This window comes from Carcharodon carcharias, chromosome 4 (assembly GCF_017639515.1).
Source record: "Carcharodon carcharias isolate sCarCar2 chromosome 4, sCarCar2.pri, whole genome shotgun sequence".
NCBI classification, from domain to species: Eukaryota; Metazoa; Chordata; class Chondrichthyes; order Lamniformes; family Lamnidae; genus Carcharodon; species Carcharodon carcharias.
The window spans coordinates 129447269-129466032 of record NC_054470.1 but is presented as its reverse complement, the minus strand read 5'-3'; the positions used below and the strand labels follow the sequence as shown (position 1 = coordinate 129466032).

Sequence of the window (18764 nt, the reverse complement as noted above, 5' to 3'; positions counted from 1 at the left end):
GGGTCTGGGCCACAATTTCTGTAAAGTTTTGCAGCATCTCCCTGACTCCGTGAAAAGCCAGCCCGTAGTTCCAAGTTAGGATAGTGTGTGGCTTGGAGGGGAACTTGCAAGCGATGTTGTTCCCAAGCATCTGATAGACTTGTCCTTTTAGACAGTAGAGGCCAGATGTTTCGAAGGTGTTGTCAAAGGAATTGCTGCAGTACATCTTGCAAATAGTACAAACTGCTGCCATTGTGCATTGGTGGTGGAGGGAGTGAATGTTGTAGGCGGTGGATGGGGTGCTGATCAAGTGCGCTGCTTTGTCCTGGATGGAATAGAGCTTCTTGAGTTTTGTTGGAGTTGCACCCATCCAGGCAAGTGGATAATATTCCACCACACCCATGACTTGTGCCTTGCAGATGGTGCACAGAATCTGGTGAGTCAGGAAGTGAGTTACTCACTGCAGAATTCCTAGCCTCTGACCTGCTCTTGTAGCTACTGGATTTATACTTCAAGTTAAGTTTCTGGTCAATGGTAACCCCCAGGGTGTTGCCGATGAGAGATTCAATGATGATCCAACACCTACAATATGGTGGGAGCTAATGGAACAGCCCAGAACCTCACAGAGATTGCAAAAGAAAATTAAAATCCAGGAAGACTGAATGAAAAATCAACAAAGCATTCTGGCCTGAAGAAAAGCTGAAAAAGCAAAGGTGCAGAAGGAAATCACCAGAGAAAAGCTCCAAAGAAAGGCTTGGAAGCTGAAGGCAGAGGTTAAATTCTTCACTGCAAAAGATTACTGCATTGTATTCCTTGGAAGTCCACCTTCAATACCCAAAATGCAGAGTCTGCAGATCTAGCAGGGGTGAGCTAAAACTTTTAAATTCCTGGATATAGCAAGTCCTAAGAAACTTCTAAATAGTTCAGTGGTCAGAAATTGTGTTTAAAAACTCTGTTGGAAAAACAAGATTCCTGAGACAGTATTTTAAGACATGGCATCCACGCTCACTTCAAAAAGAAAAAAAAAATTATTACTTAGGGCGGAATATTCTGTGCCCGTTGGCGTTGGGCATGAGTAGACAATCTGGCAACAAGGCCAAAACTTGGTTTCCCGACATCATGAAATCAGTTTGCAATAGTCCGCTCAGCCCATCATTTCCAGCCATCGGACATCGGGAACTTCACTGTAATATATCAGCACATCATGATAAGGCTAGCCCACTGGACTCATTCCCTCCCATGATGGATTGTCCGCCCATGTTGGGATGCATTTCATAATAGCATATAAAAGGCATGTACTTGGCAGGCTGCACTTTGACGGAAACACAGAAGTGAGTGCATAGTAATGTTGCGGAATGCTCTTGTGGGATGCTTGTTGGGCTTCAAGGTTGAGGCGCCTTAGGGGAAGGAAAAGGCTGCCCTGTGGTTGAGGTGACTTGGGTGGGGGGGTCACGGGGGGTACAAAGGCTGCCATGCAGTTGGGGCGTGTGGGGGTTTGGGAAGGCTGCTCTGCAGTTGTGGTGACATTGGGAGAGAGCAAAGGCTGCTCTGCAGTTCAGGCAACTTGGTGCAGGGGGAGGGCAAAGGCTGCCCTGCGATTAAAGGTAGTGCACAAGCACGTGCAGGGTGGGGGGGGGGTGTGTGTGTGTGGTGGTGGGGGTGGGGATCAGGGTGGGGCGGGGTGGGGGGGGTGGTGGTGGGAGGGTGGGTGCTGGAAGTAGCCATGGCATTAGGGACACCTTGTATAAAGTGACTACTACTCTGCACCTGAGACAGTTCAGGTGCAGCCACATTGACATGTTTGGAGTCGGGCCTCTAGCTTATTTGCCCACTCTAGCGACACAGATGCATCAAAGTGCCACCAAATGCTCCAGAGCTTTTCATCCCTTGGGCACAGGCTGCAAACTAATGAGCATTTCAGCGGACTGCAGAACAGATGGATGACTGGACACATGGTACAATCTCCTTGCTGAAGCTGGCCATGGAACTGGTGGAGGTGCTCACAGCCCCTTGCAATGTCACCATTCAGGTTCAGACAGTCTCTCCCATGGTTCAAGCTAATAGTGCAGCCTTGCAGCGTGCATCAAGAGAATGTCCGCGCCTGAGCTGAGAGCACAACATGCAGTCCAAACGGCAATGGTGCCGCCAATTGGTCAGGTGGGGTGAGGCCAAGGTGGGGTTTGGGGCAGCCATGCAGCTTACTAATCTCTGGCCATTCAAGTGATGGTCAGCACTCCCCAGGATGCATTAAGGGGCCTTCAGACTTAACCAGGGCAGGTTCTTAGTAAACCCATGCCAACCCAGGTGTCTCTTTCTTTCATCCTGAAGGAGGAGTACATCAGGATCATGGAGCCTGGTGAACTAGCCTTGTGGCATTCATCGGAGGACGTTGACAGGGATGAGGGAGAGGAGGTCCTCGAAGGTGACGATGATGGTGATAAGGCCATTGCACTGGCCAGACAAGGCCAGCGTGCTAGGGAGGCCCTCATTGTTGCTAGATTCGTAGAGGATGATGACAACACGCAGTAAGAGGACACCATAAGATCCTCACATTGCAGTTGTCAACGTTTGACTCCAGTTTGCCTAATGGCAGTGCACATACCCTCTGTGAGAATGCTCCTGTCATGGAGACACAGTGTAGGCCCTGACAGTCGCTCAATTGCAAGAGGATGATGACGACATGCAGTGTGGACACTCTATAGATCTTCACATTGCCTCTGAGAATGTCTTACTCCTGTCTAGCCAAGGGCAGCTTGCTTGAGCTCCATGATCAGGGTCATATCATAAGACGCAGCCATGAAACTTTACAAACATCTGATCCTTTGTCTGCCTTCAGCACATGACCCCTTCAGGAGCACAGCATCAGTGGTCACAGATGCTGAAGAGATACAGCCAGCCCCATCTTAAAGGTGCTGAGAGCACAAAGAGAGAATGACGGAACTCTGTGACACCTGTCGACAGCATTCTGGCAGCAATGACAAGCACCATTGAGGTGCTGGCATCAGTAACGTGTCCAGGGAGTGTGAGGCCAGACCATCACTTTGATCTGAAGGCTGCACAAAGCACAGGGTATAGGCCCTGGACTGAGACACCTGCCTTTATCTTGTGCAGAAAGTTTTCACATCTGAGCGACACGAACACAGCTCATCAGAACAAGGAGCCACAGCAGGGAGACATTCTTGGGAGTTTACTGACCATAGTGAACATTATGTACAAGTAATTAACACCTTTGCCCAGGCTGTGCAATGACATCTTCTTAACCTTCCTAACCCTACCGCTACGTCTTGGTGCTTCCCAGACATCCACAGCAGAGGTGGAGGCAGCCTGCTGACTGCTGCGCCCTGTCTGCGATGACCTTGGCAGGCGCCCTCTGGATGGCTGAGACATGAAGGACCCCGGCTGGCTTTCGGGGTCCTGCTGTGTGGCAGTGGCTCCCTCCTCAGCTTGTGGAGCTTGAGCTGCTTGAGGTTGCAGGAAGAGGGGAATCGGATGGGCCGGACACTCCCAGAGTCACCTGGATGGATGGCCTTGGGGGGTTCACCAGCTCCCTATGGGTGACCAAGTGCCCTTGGCTGACTTCTTGAGGAGAAGGGGTAGCTGGAGTGAGATCGGACTGCCCTGCATCCCCCTCTCGTACACACTGTTGGAGGCCAACTATGACAGTAGCAATGGAATTCAGCCTGCGAAGCAGTGCAGGAGCAATGTCCTGGACCAAGGTCTCCATGGCGGTCGCCATCCTACCAGTGTTGACCTTGGTGCGTTGGCATGCTGGCGCTATCACCTCAGCCTGAAGGCAGACGGACTCCTCCATTGTGCCTTGCAATCTGAGAAGTGCAGCAGACATCCCTTCCTGTTGTTCCTAAGCTTGCCTTTACAGCTCCAGCAACTGCGACATGACCAAATCCAGAGGCTCGTCATCTGAATTGGACTCAGCAAATATCTAGCCTCCAGCAGTCCTCCGAGTGCCAGACACCTGGGAAGTCCCTGCTGCTGCCTGTTGTGGATCAGAAATTGCGATGTGCTCACCAGATTGTGATCCCAAGGCTACTCTAAAGCTAGGGCCCACTGAGATGTGTGTCTCTGTGCTGGCAGAGGGTGTGGGTGAGCACTGTGACAGGACTTACAAGGAGGGTGCCTTCAGATTCCTCTCCAGAGGTTTCATCGGGGCTTGATTGGAGGCCCTGGACTGCAGACTCTGTCAGCTGTTTAGCAGATGTGCCTGAGAAAGCAAGAGGAAGGCAGTGGCCTGTGAAATAGGACACATTATGCACAGCATGGTTGTCTGATGGATGTTGCACTGCTGGATCCTCACTACGTAGAGCAGCGCAGACCTTGCCGTCAGCACAGGAACGCTCCAGATTCTTGCCGGCCAGTTTCAAGGTCCATGAGGATGTTGATTTCAAGCATTCCCCCACCATTCTGCGACCTCTCTCTCTTGTTGTGTGCCAGCTTATCCGGCATGAATAAAGATGGAGAGAGTGTAAGCAGGAAGCCTGCCAGGCCAGATGATAAGTATGCCTGGCATGTGTAGGTGGTGAGTGATCCCATGGACGGGATAAGGACAATGAAGGTGTGTGTGAGAGAGTGAATGGGGATGACCCTTGCATTGGCATTGAGTGAGGGCCCTCTGTGGGTGTGTGATGAGTTTGTGAGTGTCTGAGTTGAGAGTGATGAGAAGAGCAATTTACCCTGGTGAAACAGAGGAGATCATTCATCCTCTCGCGGCACTGGGTGGCTGTCCTCTTTCGTAGGGCGTTGGCCCTGACCATTGCTGCCACTGCTTCGCAAGCCGGATTGGTAATGTTGCTGCACATCCTGTGGCCAGAGCGGGGGTTGATGATATCATAACCAACCTCCACTGAGTCCAAAAGGCGCATGAGGGTCAAATCATTGAACCTGGGGGCTGCAGTTTTTTCGCCTTTCGGGGTTATGTGTTCTTTGCAGCAGTCATGGGCTGGAAGCAGAGGTGGGCATACAGCTGCACTTTAAATATGGCATCTGGCATGATAAAGCAGCGAGGTGATGGTGTGGTAGGCGAATGAGAACCCGCCCACCATGGAAACGGTGTGTTTCCTGGGAATGCATAATTAATGCAACGGATTTGGGACGATACGACGTGAAAAGTCGCCATTTTACCCAGCCGCTACCGCACTTAATGCAAATCTGGAACAATTATGCCCTTAATTTGGAAGAATTGCGACTAAAGAATCAGCTTTAAGAACCAGCAAAGGCCAGGATTCAATGCTTTTGTGACCTTAAAGCATAGCACTGAAATGGAGAAGTCTGCAGTTGGTCAATCCAAGCAGCCATTGTTTAAATTTTTTCAAGGCTGGGCACGAGTGCCATTCCAGTCGGAGGCCACCAAAACCAGCAGGCATCGGAAAACCACATTTCCCCCCTGTCGGGGTGAGTGGGGGGGAGTGCAGAAGCAGGCGCTGGCAGGCAGCCTTCTGATCGGCGCCCCCGGTCAGGGGGGATGGGGGGGGCAGCCATTTTGCATGGCAGGCCAATTAAGGCCCGCCCAGCGTGACATCCTCCAGGAAGCACTATGCACTCCTTGTGCGGGGGGCGGGGATTCCCTTAGCCGGGAGTGTGCTCTTTGGCGAAAGAGCGCACATATTTCCCTGAGGCAAAGTGCTGCCTCAGGGAGATCAGCTCCGATTTAAAACTTTTAATAAACATGTTTAAAGTTTTTCCCTGCCATATTCCCTCTTATGATACTGTCACATGAGTTAGGACATGTCCATAAGTTTTATTGAAACCTTTCTTAACAATTTAAATACCCTCATGAAACCTCATCCCACCAGTAGATGAGGTTTCATGCTTTGTCTGAGGCCCGTCTGGACTCCTAGCCTGCCCACCAACCTTAAGGCTGGACAGGCAGCTCCATCAATGAGGTTAATTAGTTTTTTAATGGCCTTAACAGGCCACTGACAGTTCAGCGGGCGCACAGCCAAATTGGCTGCACGCCCGCCGAACTGAAAATCTAAATGACCCTGGGTGACATCGGGACGCATGCCCAACGTATCCTCGTTTCATTTTACGTGTTGGCAAGTGGGCCCCGCCCCCACTCGCCGATCGGAAAAACCTGCCCTTTGTCTTCAAATGAAAGGCAGTGCCATCTTGAATTTCAGCAACTTTATAAAGCTGAACCTACACTTTAAAATTTTTATTTTTATTTGCTGATCAAACTCTTCCAGATCAACTTGAACTTATCCAAGGCCCAGATCAATCACATAGTTGGGGACTTGGAAGAAAAGGATTTCTTAGATACATGATTGTTTCAGGTCTGGATAAAAAGACAGAAGCTCAATAAGTCAACAAATCATCTGCCAAATTGAAGAAGTACTAAAATCATTTGATGTACATTTTAACCTAAGAAGTAACAAAATCCTCAAATTTAGTAAACGTGTCCAGCAGCCAAGAGAACCTTTTGACTCATTCATTAATGATCTGTACAGGATGGCTGAAGGCTGCGAATATGGAGACCTAAAATCTGAACTTATCAGGGATAGAATAGTTGTAGAAGTAGCAGACAATGCACTCTTGGACATGCTGCAAGTGAAGAAAGATCTAACCCTTGAGAAAGCAATTCAGATTGTTAGGCAGTCTAAAATCCGTGTGCAACACAGGTGCATTTTAAGGGGAGAAAGTAAACTGTGGCACAAAGGAAACCCATGGCTGAATTTTCCCCCCATCGGTGGGGGGAGGTTGATGGGTGGGCGTGTACGGGCGCGCTTCCGATCGGTGCCCCCGATCGGAGGCGTGCCGCCATTTTACGTGAGTGGGTCAATTAAGGCCTGCCCAGCGTGACGTCCTGTGCGGGCGGGGGGAATCTCAAAATCGAAAGTGCGCTCTTTCCTGCATGCACCTCAGGGAGATCGGCTCTAAATGTGAAAAAGACCACAATAGAAAAATAAAATTTCCCTCACATGTCCCCTCATGTGACAATGTCACATGAGTTGGAACATGTCCATAATTTTCATAAAACCTTTATTTAAATTTTTAAAAGCCTACATGAAACATCATCCCGCCCGTGGATGAGGTTTTATGTTTTTTCTAGTTCCCGCCGGGGCTCCTGGCCTGCCCACCAACCTTAAGGTTGGACGGGCAGATCCTTTAATTACTTAATTGCCCTGTCAATGGCCTCAATTGGCCATTGACAGTTCGGCGGACTCGCTGCTGATTTTGCTGTGCCTCTGCCTTTCTGAAAATTTAAATGGGGCGCAGTGGCTTTGGGAGTTCCCCCCAACGTCACCGTGCGTCATTTTACACGTTGGTGAGCAGGCCCTGCCCCCGCTCGCTGACTCGTAAAATTCTGCCCCCATAGTCCAGCTAGTTAAACAGCACAGAAACAGGGACACTCCAGGCCAAGGGAAGCAATACCCTGACTAACCAGTACACCAATTATGCCAGTGCAGTGGAGCAAAGCGCCACCCACAGGCGAGATCGATGTCCTGCAATTTCAGCCCAATACTTTCAATGTAACAGAATTGGACACTTCGGTAATGCCAAAATATCTAAACGCACAGAAGGCCCAAAGATGATTCATGAGGTCGAGACACATCATGCTTCTTGGGTGAGGTCAAAGATCCTGGATTTTCATTTTGGAATACAGACATTTGAGTTAATGGCCATCTCACAAACTTTAATTTGGATATAGGAGCTAATGTCGTATGAGACAGAGAACCACGGCTGCTGACTCGACGGCTGATGCCAACCATGACACATCTATACAGAGCAGGAGGCATAAAACTCCCAGTGAAAGGCACCCTGCAGGTGACACTGAGGTACAAGGATAAAAAATCCAAGAGACCCTGTTCTTGGTCCACAAACAGGGCTGTTCACTGCTAAGCTGCAAAGCCTGTGTCAAACTTAACCTTACACAAAAAATTGATGAGGTCAGCCAACAATGGCCTGGCTTCAAGTATAAAAGTGAGTTCCTGAAGCCCTTTACAGGGCTGGAGTGACTGAAAAATGCATACAAGATCGCACTGAGGGAGGTGCTAAACCCGTGTGCCTACTCACGCCAGAAAAAATTCCCCACCCATTCATGAAACAAGTGCAGCAGCAGCAGCTGGATGAGATGACAAACATGGGGTCATCTCCCCAGTCACACAACCGACCACATGATGTTCGGGCATGGTCCCAGTCCCAAAACCGAACAGGTCCATCTATATTTCCATCGATCTGACATAGCTCAATAAAGCTGTAGCCAGAGAAGTATATCCCATGTCCTCGGTGGATGAAACCCTGGCTACACTCTTGAAGAACATGGTATTTTCAAAGCTGGACACAAACAGCAGCTTTTGACAACTTCCCCTTGAGGATGAGTCCAGGCTGCTGTCCACATTCGTTACACACTTCAGCAGATTCTGCTTTAATTGTCCGCAGTTTGGAATCACTTCGGCACCAGAAATATTTGAACGTATGATGTTAACCATTTTGCACGGCCTACAGGGGGTCATTTAACAATGGACAATGTATTGGTTTACGGTAAATGGTAGAGGAACATGAGAAAAAACTCACAGCAGTCTTAGAACACATTCAGGAAGCAGGGCTGACGTTGATTAAGCAATGTGAGTCCTTCAAAACATCAATTCTGTTCCTGGGCCATATCGTCAGCAATAAAGGTATCACAGCAAACCCACAGAAAACTAAAGCTATTAGCGTCTTCCCAACCCCATCTTCGATTCCAGACCTCCAGCAATTCTTGGGGATTGTGACCCAGCTGGCAAATTTTTTTTACCAAATTTGCCACAGGTCATAGAACCATTGAGGCATCTGCTTAAGAAAGACCAGGTATGGTGCTGGGACCTACATCAGGAGCAAGCATTCACTGGCTTCAAGGCGATGCTGCTCTCCACTGACATTATGGCCTAATATGATCCAAGCCTGACCATCTCCACATCAATGGATGCTTCTGCTACAGGCCTTGGAGTGGTCCCATTCCAGCCACAATTGGATGGAAGTCGCCGAACAAGGTACTACACTTCCAGAGGGCTGTCGGACAGGGAGACAATCTTGCAGTCACATGGGAATGCAAGAAGTTTTCAGACTATATCACTGGCCTCAAGGTTAGAATCGAAACAGACCATAAGCCACTCATCTCATTACTGGATGATAAGGAGCTAGCAAAGGTGCTTCCCAGAATCGAGAGGTTCTGCCTACACCTCACAAGATTCACCTGAGATGGTATACATCCAAGGTAGAAACCAGACAACGATAGACACATTTTCCAGGGCCACAGTAGGCCTTCCAACAAAACAGGATGTCAATCTCATTGAAGAACTGGAAGCATACTCCCAACTGACAATGAGACATCTGCCAGTGATCACAAGTAACCTCCAACAGATTCGCCAGCAACAGTCGTTACTGCCAATAAGGATGGCCACAACAGAGACCAAGTGGTGGTACCATGAAAACCTTGTTCGAACAACAAAATCACTTGACGGGCATAGATGATCTCCTGGTCCACAATGAACAGCCGCTCATCCCAGTTTCTTTTCAGCCGGAGATCCTTCAAAAAATACTCCAGGGTCACTTGGACATCACCAAATGCAGGGTATGGGCCTAATTCTCCGTCTGGTGGCCACGATTTTCAGGCGAATGAGGACACCATAGCAAACTGTCAGGTGTGTGTGCTGCACAGGCAGGACCAAAGAGAGCCCATCATCCCCACTCAGTTCCCTCCCAGGCTACAGGAGATGCTGGGCATCGACCTATTTGTCTTCCATAGCAAATCGTTCCTCATAGTGGTGAATTATATTTCCAGATGGGTTGAGGTGAAGCAACTTTATATGACTACCACAGAGGCAACAATTAAGGCACTGAAAGAGATGTTTGCGAGCCACAGCATCCTGGATGAGATTGTATCCGATAACAGCCCACAATTTTCAAATGAGTACTTCACTATCACATCCAGCTTCCACCACTCTACCAGTTCCCCGAGATACCCACAGTCAAAGGGGGAGACCGGAAGAGGAGTCTGCACTGTATAAGCCCTCCTAAAAAAGAATCAGGACCTTCCCACAGCATTGCTAATGTACTGGTCTACCCTGTTACAATTTGGCCTGGCCCCATCCGAATTCCTTATGGGCAGGAAACTCCATACACAACTTCCAATCCTACTGAAAAAACTGATACCAGGGTTGATGTCCAAGAATTACCAGGACATCCAAGCAAGGGAGTCATCCTATAGCCTGCTTCTGCCTACAATGAAAGGTGCCACACCAGATACTTGGCACAACTACGAAAGGACAACAGATCTTGGTTAGAGACCTCGAGATCAGGAAGGATGATGACCAACCTCAGTCCTATCTGGTTGGCAGCCCAGGGAGTACAGTCAGGAGAAATAGGAAGAGTCTTCTCCTCATCCATAGACCACCCATTCCCACACCACGATGGAGAGACATCGAGGAAAATATCCAGATGCCAGAACAACCTCCAAATCAACAGAGTTTACCTGCAATAACAAAGCCTATCCCTCCTCTGACAGTAGTGTGAATGAAATATGGAAGGGTTATAAGGCCTTCAGACGTACTGAACCTGTGAGCTCAGAGACTTGAAGGGCAGCAATGATGTAAATACATGGGTTAAACTAGACTAACTTGAAATACATTGGATAAAGGTTTGGGAGAGTTGTAGTATAAGGGCCCGGCACCTGTAGGGTTGACATGGGACTGAGTACTGTACTGCCACACAGTGACCTAAGAAAACATATGACCTGCACCTCGGGGTCAGTCTAGTGTTGGACAGAGCCGGGTGCACAAGCAAGCATGGAGACAGCTCCTAGCTTGAACCCTTTACTGTTTATATGTACATAGTTCTTGTACTTAATAAATAGACATAGTTAACCTATTTAAGACTACACAGACTTCATTAAGACTGACCAAATGGTATGCCACACCCTACAACACCAGCTAGGCTGAAAATGAGAAGTAAACTAGCGCACAAAAGTGGAAAGCATGCAACTCTCTTCACCCAGGCACCAGAGGCATCACATTGACTGGCTGGACAACTGCCCAGGAGTAGACATCAAAATTCCTGCACAGTTATGTCTGCACTACTTTACTTTTCAATGTACCATTTGCACAATCATGATACAATTCAACTTTGATGAATTGGCTAATCAGAAATACAGATAAATTATCTTTAGGTTAGAAGAACCTACCTCAGTGTCACCTGTTACTGATGTATTAGTACAACCTGCATAGCATGCAGAAAAGTACTGGACATTATCTACACCACAGACTGGATTGTAGTGAGAACGGATGCAATGACACTCCTCATTGCAGAGTGCCAACAATTCGAATTTCTCTGCAGTGCTGCTACTGTGGGACAATATGTGGAAAAAAATCAGATAATATTTCTCCCAGCTTGTATAAAGTCATAGATTAACACCCTGGTCCACTCCTCCATCACTCCCTACTCCTCAACCCCCTCCTATGGCACCACCCCATGCCCACGCAAAAGATGCAACACCTGCCCCTTCACTTCCTCTCTTCTCACCGTCCAAGCAGTGAAGCAGCATTTCACTTGCATTTCCCCCAACTTAGTCTACTGCATTCGTTGCTCCCAATGTGGTCTCCTCTACATTGGAGAGACCAAACGTAAACTGGGCGACCGCTTTGCAGAACACCTGCGGTCTGTCCGCAAAAATGACCCAAACCTCCCTGTCGCTTGCCATTTTAACACTCCACCCTGCTCTCTTGCCCACATGTCTGTCCTTGGCTTGCTGCATTGTTCCAGTGAAGCCCAACGCAAACTGGAGGAACAACACCTCATCTTCCGACTAGGCACTTTACAGCCATCCGGACTGAATATTGAATTCAACAACTTTAGGTCGTGAGCTCCCTCCCCCATCCCCACCCCCTTTCTGTTTCCCCCTTCCTTTTCTTTTTTTTCCCAATAAATTATATAGATTTTCCTTTTCCCACCTATTTCCATTACATAAAAAAAAAATTTTTTTTTTTTACATCTTTTATGCTCTCCCCACCCCCACTAGAGCTATACCTTGAGTGCCCTACCATCCATTCTTAATTAGCACATTCGTTTAGATAATATCACCAACTTTAACTTTAACACCTATGTGTTCTTTTGTACTATTGTTGTTGACATCTTTTGATGAACTGCTTCTATCACTGCTTGTTTGTCCCTACAACTACACCCCCACTCCACCTCTCTTTCTCTCTCTCTCTCTCTCTCCGCCCCCCACACACACACCTTAAACCAGCTTATATTTCAACTCTTTCTTGGACTCGAACTCAAGTTCTGTCGAAGGGTCATGAGGACTCGAAACGTCAACTCTTTTCTTCTCCGCCGATGCTGCCAGACCTGCTGAGTTTTTTCCAGGTAGTTCTGTTTTTGTTTTTGTTTTGGATTTCCAGCATCCGCGGTTTTTTTGTTTTTATCCTTCTGTGCCTTAATGACTTTATGATTCTATGACTAATAGTCCATCATGATGCTTTAAATTGACTGCAATACCTGTCATGCCTATACATGACGCTTTAATAATTTTTTTCAATGTTAATGGCAGGTGTTACACAATAGCTGCTATTTTATAGTGAGCTAAAAATCCTGCTTTTCAGTCTGTATGCAGTTTTGAAACTGGCCACCAGATGACCCTGTCGAGTTTTTGGAGGAAATAAATTGCAGCCATTTTCAGTTTTTCTAGTATCAGCTGGTGAGATGTTAGTTTTCAAGTTACATTGTTTATTCACTTTGAATGCATCTTTAAGCATTATCCTTGGTTTTCTTTCTCCTCTCTTCAGGTTTCATTACTCTATTCGACTGCTTTGCTTGATGATTTTCAACATCTCTGCAAGACCAACACCAGTCCACTAACTCATTGCTATTATTGGACCGCTTGTCTGGTATCCTCTTTGATGAAACTTTACTCACTATCAGCTCTAGCATCACTATTTGGCCTATCTTCAGCTTGATGTCAGGCTGCTTGTCACCACCATTAGCAGTACTCACAACCTCCATGTTTTAAAATCAAATGATAGCTTGGCCAGTGATGTCCCAGCTGCAAAGAGTTTGTTGGCTATAAGTCAATGAAAGCAGTAATCAACCTACTATGGGCCAGAAAAAGACACAATAGGAACACAAAGACAAACAGATCACACAGAGACTGAAGAACAGGAAAACTGAGATTGGGAGACAGAGATAGTTATTGGACATAGCAAGAGAGATTGTGGAACAAAGAAAGATCAAGGGAAAGAGGCAGATAGATACTGGGACTAGAGAGAAAGACAATGACTGGAGGAACAAAGGAACTTATATTGTGAGACAGCTAAAGATAGAGTTTGGGGGTACAAAAACAGAAAAAGATTTGGGGAACAAACAGATTCAGAATAGAAACACAGAGACATACTCAGATAGAGAGATTGTGGGAGAGAAATCTGACAAAGAAATGCCCATTGCTGTAAGTATACTGAATGCCACCTTGGTGTAGGAAAATAAAAGTACAGGGTAATTAATCTGCAGCAGTCTTCTGTGCCAGCTGCACTTGCCATATTTTTCGTTTATTTATTTAGTCTCACTATTATTTTCATTGGTGTCTTGATTGCAGTGTCTTCCTGGGCTGTTGCATCGCCCTTGCAGCCTTATTGTTCTCCCCCTCCTCCTCCTTCTTCAACTGCCCGTCATGCTTTGCCTGGCCTCTGTTTATTCTCTAAGTCATGCTGATCCATTTCCCATCTGATTTTATCCTAACATCCTGTATTCTGTTCACCAACTCCACATTAATGATGCTATTCTCACTATCAGTTTTTTCAATGTTGAAACTTCTGTGATTAGCAGGGTGAATGCTGTCTTCCTGAAGGAGAACATCAGGTTCGTGGTCCATACTGCTACTGCCACTCCCCTGGACTGCCTACCTTAACAAACCTAGTATTCTGCTGGAGGACAAATTGCTGAACTGCTGTAACACCCTGCATGCTCCTCAACCGTCTGAACTTCCACTGCAGCACTCAGACATTTGGCAAAAGCTGGTTGTGCTGCAATGGAAGTTGAGACATTGGCCATCAGATTCTGGATCATGATTAGTTCCACTTGTGTTGATGGAGTTGCCCAGCAGTTCCATGTTAGAAAGGATATTCTCCAAGCTCTGGCAAAGTCCTATGCCAAGTTGGTGCTGGATTCCTTCTGTTCCTTGACATTGACTTTAGGCATTCTGTCAGACTTCCCAAAGCACAATATTCAGCATAATCAGCAACTTGCTTTTGCTCCACTGAAGTCCTCATGTGAGTCCTCTGCAATGTCAAACATATGAGACCTCATCTCTGGCAAACAGCCACCCAAACTATCCTTACTCCTTGACCCGGCTGTAACTCGCTTGTGCCTGAGTGGAGGATTTGCTTCCTTTTCTTTGCTTTTCTGTTACTGTTCTGCCTCATCAGTAAGCACAGGGACTCAAATCATGATGCAGCTTGATGCACAAGTTGTTGCCATTCTGAACAATTGGTAGGAAGCTCCTCCCAGTCAATCGGAATGGTGAGACCACTAGGGTGTTCTTGAAGCATTTTTTTTGTCCACCCCTGGAACATTGGCCATTTGAGAATTGAGACAACAGGGCCTGGCTGGGGAAATGCTTCTGGCACAGTGGCTAGTCCATCGAAGTTGATCTTGAAGGAGTTTTGCCTGAATGTTTGTGGACCTGGCTTCAAGATGTATACTAGCTTTTGTCTGATGGTCCTCCCAATGAATCTGGAAAATGCAGCAGGGGCATTGCTGATGGGATTTCTCTAGCATCCTTATGTATCACTGATCCACAGACTAGGTCTCACTGTAGTACAGGATCAGGGTGGCAGCAATTGCATTGTACATGAGTACTTTTGTTGACTTGTAGATGTCTTTGTTGTCAAACGCTCGCTTCTGTGGGTTATAGAAGGTCAAACTGACACAACTGATCCAATACTGGATCTCCTCAATGGTGGCCTATTGAGAGAGGTGGCTGCCAGGGTATGGAAAATGCTCATCATATGCTGGTGCCTTTCCTTCAACATATGGGAGGTGGACTATTTGCTGACCATGTGTGGGTTGATATATAACTTTTGTTTGGGCCACATTCGAGGACAGGTCAAGTTTTCTGTATGCAGGATTGAAGCATATGAATGTTAGGTATAAGGCCTGATTGATAAAGATTGTTGGTAGATAAGAGATGAGGGAATAGTGCATTGAGCAGTGCGTGAGGCTAGTGGTTCATTTGTAAGGATATGATACAGGGATTCCTTACTTAATGACGTAGTTGCATTTCAGAAGCATTAAGCGAAACAAAGTTAAGCAAATCAGCTTTTCCCATTACAACTAATGTACAAACTAATGTATTAGTCAGGTTCTGACTAAGAAATAAAAAGTAAAAGAAATATAAATTTAAACTAATCACAGAAGTTTCAACATTGAAAAAACTGACAGCGAGAATAGCATTATTAATGTGGAGCTGGTGAACAGAATACAGGATGTTAGGATAAAATCAGATGGGAAATGGATCATTGAGAAAGAGATTGCAGAGAGTGAGTATTCCAGACAGAGTAAGAAGGCAACTGAGAGATGAATGAAAGGAACAGGGAGAACAAAAGAGAGAGAGAGAGAGAGAGAGAAAAGCAGCTACATAAATAATTCGCGAGGATAAACTGAAGTGTCTTGAACAATTAGTGAGAGAAACTGAGTTGAAGTTTGTAATTAGAGCATTGTCAGTTTGAATGAGTTTTATTGTTGGACTCGCTGCCTGTGTTTATACCTGTCAGGTCTCCAGTATGTTTTGGAGAAAGTTTCTTTTCCCTACATATAGACTGAATAAATAGACATAATAGAATCAGTTATTCACTGATGGTAATTCATTATTTAAATACTGCACATTAAACTCTGTGATCCAGGAAATCAATAAATTGAGGCTAATTTCACCAATACAATTAAAGCCCACTAGCAATGACACTTTAGCGAATGTCACAACTTTAAAGGATTATATGCTCTTTTTTGTATCAGCAACGTTATAATGAAACAACGTTGACAGAATCAACCTTAAGTGAGGAATTACTGTATTTGAAGCTGCATTCACTGACATTGACCACTCATGTAAAGTCATTGATTTTCTTGAAGCACTGCCTGCACGATTCTAAGGGCTTGATGCCTGCCATTGAGCTCCACAGCTATCTGGTCACATTGCCTTTTGACCACATGTTTAGTGGGCTTTCTTTCCCCTGCAGTTACAGGACATCTCTTATCCTTTGCACCTCCTCTGCCAAGACCTTCACTCTGAAAGCCTTGGAGTCTCTGCTCGCTCCTGTTGTGCTGTCCTTCACGCTTTCCCAATTCAGATTCTCTTCGACTCTGACCTTCTTCAGCCACAATGCACCTCCCTTTCACACTTGCAGGCTAGCTTTAACCAGTGCAGGCTAATTAAATGATGCTAGCCACTCATGATATTGGCTCCCTGCTGATGCGTCCAGCCAAAGACCAATGCAGTTAGTGCCAATTGGACACAGAGCTCGTTCAAATGTCCAGGCAGCTCAAAGTTAGCAGGCTGCTTGCATTGCAATCGATGGGCATAGTTTAATCACACCTCTCAACCTCCTCGCCTGTTTTTGGGGCTATCCAATTAGGCTCCCATCCTCCCAACTTCCTTAGAAATCGGTGTCTGTCCTGATTCTGTTACTACCTTCCAATCGTTTCTCACTTGACTGTTGTGCCTAATCTTGACTCTCTGCATGCAACACCACAGAAAGTTGACTAGTTAAATTATTTATACTAAGTGCTGAAAATATTAACCAGTCTCACATCTTATACCAGAAATTTGCACATTGTGATAATCACATAGGTGATATCACACAGTTAATTCAGATAGCAATATGGCAAAATTAACGTCATTTAATATTTACTTACTGATTATAGTCCTGGTTGACTCCAGCAAATGGCTGATTTGAACATTGAGCAAAAATGAAAACTAAGGCACAAAGCAGTGATGCTGTACATGTGGCTGCAGCCATTTTCAACACATTTCGACATTGGAGCCTCAACTTGGAAATGATGACACCACCAATAATTTGACCAATAAAAGCTCCAGGAATAAGTACTGCACCTTAAAAGTAAAGATTAGAACCAAGTATATCATTATTAGGTCACATGATTCACATGAAACTATCTTGCATTTTTGGTAGAAATGATTATTTGCTGTCAGAGCAGAAGATTTCTTAATACAATAGTAACAGTCCTATAAGTCATTTACAAAGCCACCCACAGTGTACCTGCCTTATGACAGTTAGGAAAGTAGAATAACAACATTTTTTTAAAGGAGGGCCATTCTATGTATTACATACAAAACAATTAGCTGGCAGTGAATTTAAAAGAGAGATATTTTACATTTTGAAACATTCTTGTGCCTAAATGCCCCTTGTGGTTTCTGACACCAGGTAATGTCAAATTATTTATGGAAGGATGAATACATTCTGCATACTCAATTCATTGAAGCATTCATTCACCTCATCTCACCCCAGATGATCCTGTAAACCTCCAGTACAGTTACAGTGACAAATACAATAGTATGCTGGTTATAAGGGATATTTAGCTCAGCTAGATCCATATTAAATCTGTCACTGTCACATGTGCATGAATCACAAAAGATTAGGATGCAAGTACAGCAAGTAATTAGGAAATCTAATAGAATATTATTGTTTATTGCGAAGGGAATTGATTACAAAAGTAGGAAGGTTATGCTTCAGTTGTACAGGGCACTGGCCAAACCAAATCTGGAGTATTGTGTACAGTACTGGTTTCCTTATTTAAGGAAAGATATAAATGCGTTAGAAGCAGTTCAGAGAAGGTTCACTAGACTAATACCAGGATTGGGTGGGCTGTCTTACGAGGAAAGGTTGGACAGGTTAGGCTTGTATCCACTGAAGTTTAGAAGAGTAAGAGACAACTTGATTGAAACTTTAAGATCCTGAGGGGTTTTGACAGGGTGGATATGGAGAGGATGTTTCCTCTTGTGGGAGAATCTAGAACTAGGGGTCAGTGTTTAAAAATAAGGGATGGCTCATTTAAGACAGAGATGAGAAGAATTTTTTTTCTCTCAGAGGGTTGTGAGTCTTTGGAGCTCTCTTCCTCAAAAGATGGTGGAAGCAGAGTGTTTGAATATTTTTAAGGCAGAGCTAGATAGGTTCGTGATTAGCAAGGGGGGGTGAAAGGTTATCAGGAGTAGGCAGGAAAGTGGAGTTAAGGTTACAATCAGATCAGCCATGATCTCAATAAATGGCGGAGCAAGCTTGAGAGGCTGAGTGGCCTCCTCCTGCTCCTAATTGATATGTACTACCTGTAGAATAGGTAAGACTACAGGTGGCCAGGTACGTACAACTAAAGGAAGATTTAATGCAAGATCTTGGAGTGATAACAGGAATTATTGTTTTTAAGGTTGATTGTTTCTAACAATAAGTGAGGAGCCCACTGAATGCAAATTACCATAGCATCTCCAATGTCCCTTTCCTCATCAACTTCCAAATCCATGCCCATTTTTTACGGGAACTTCATGTTTGAGTCCCTCCAATCAGGTTTCCCTCCCTGCCACAGCACCAAAATGGTTCTTATCAAAGTCACAGATGATATCCTATACATCTGTGACAAAGGTAAACTATCCGTTCTCATTCTTTTTCATCTGTCTGTGTACTTTGACACAGTTGACCACATCATGCTCCTCCAATAATAAAAACAAAAAAACCGCGGATGCTGGAAATCCAAAACAAAAACAGAATTACCTGGAAAAACTCAGCAGGTCTGGCAGCATCGGC

At 45.7% G+C, this 18764-nt stretch overlaps 1 protein-coding gene across 1 annotated transcript in view; it reads right to left on the bottom strand.

Annotated features, from left to right (window-relative positions):
- Nucleotides 1-18764, bottom strand: part of LOC121276785 (solute carrier organic anion transporter family member 4C1-like) — a 225219-nt gene that overhangs the window by 18895 nt on the left and 187560 nt on the right. The window contains exons 8-9 of the mRNA XM_041185330.1: nt 16867-17062; nt 11153-11312 (exon numbers count right to left, since the gene is read on the bottom strand). Coding sequence (XP_041041264.1) covers nt 11153-11312; nt 16867-17062 — 356 coding nt within the window. The remainder of the gene's footprint in view (nt 1-11152; nt 11313-16866; nt 17063-18764) is intronic.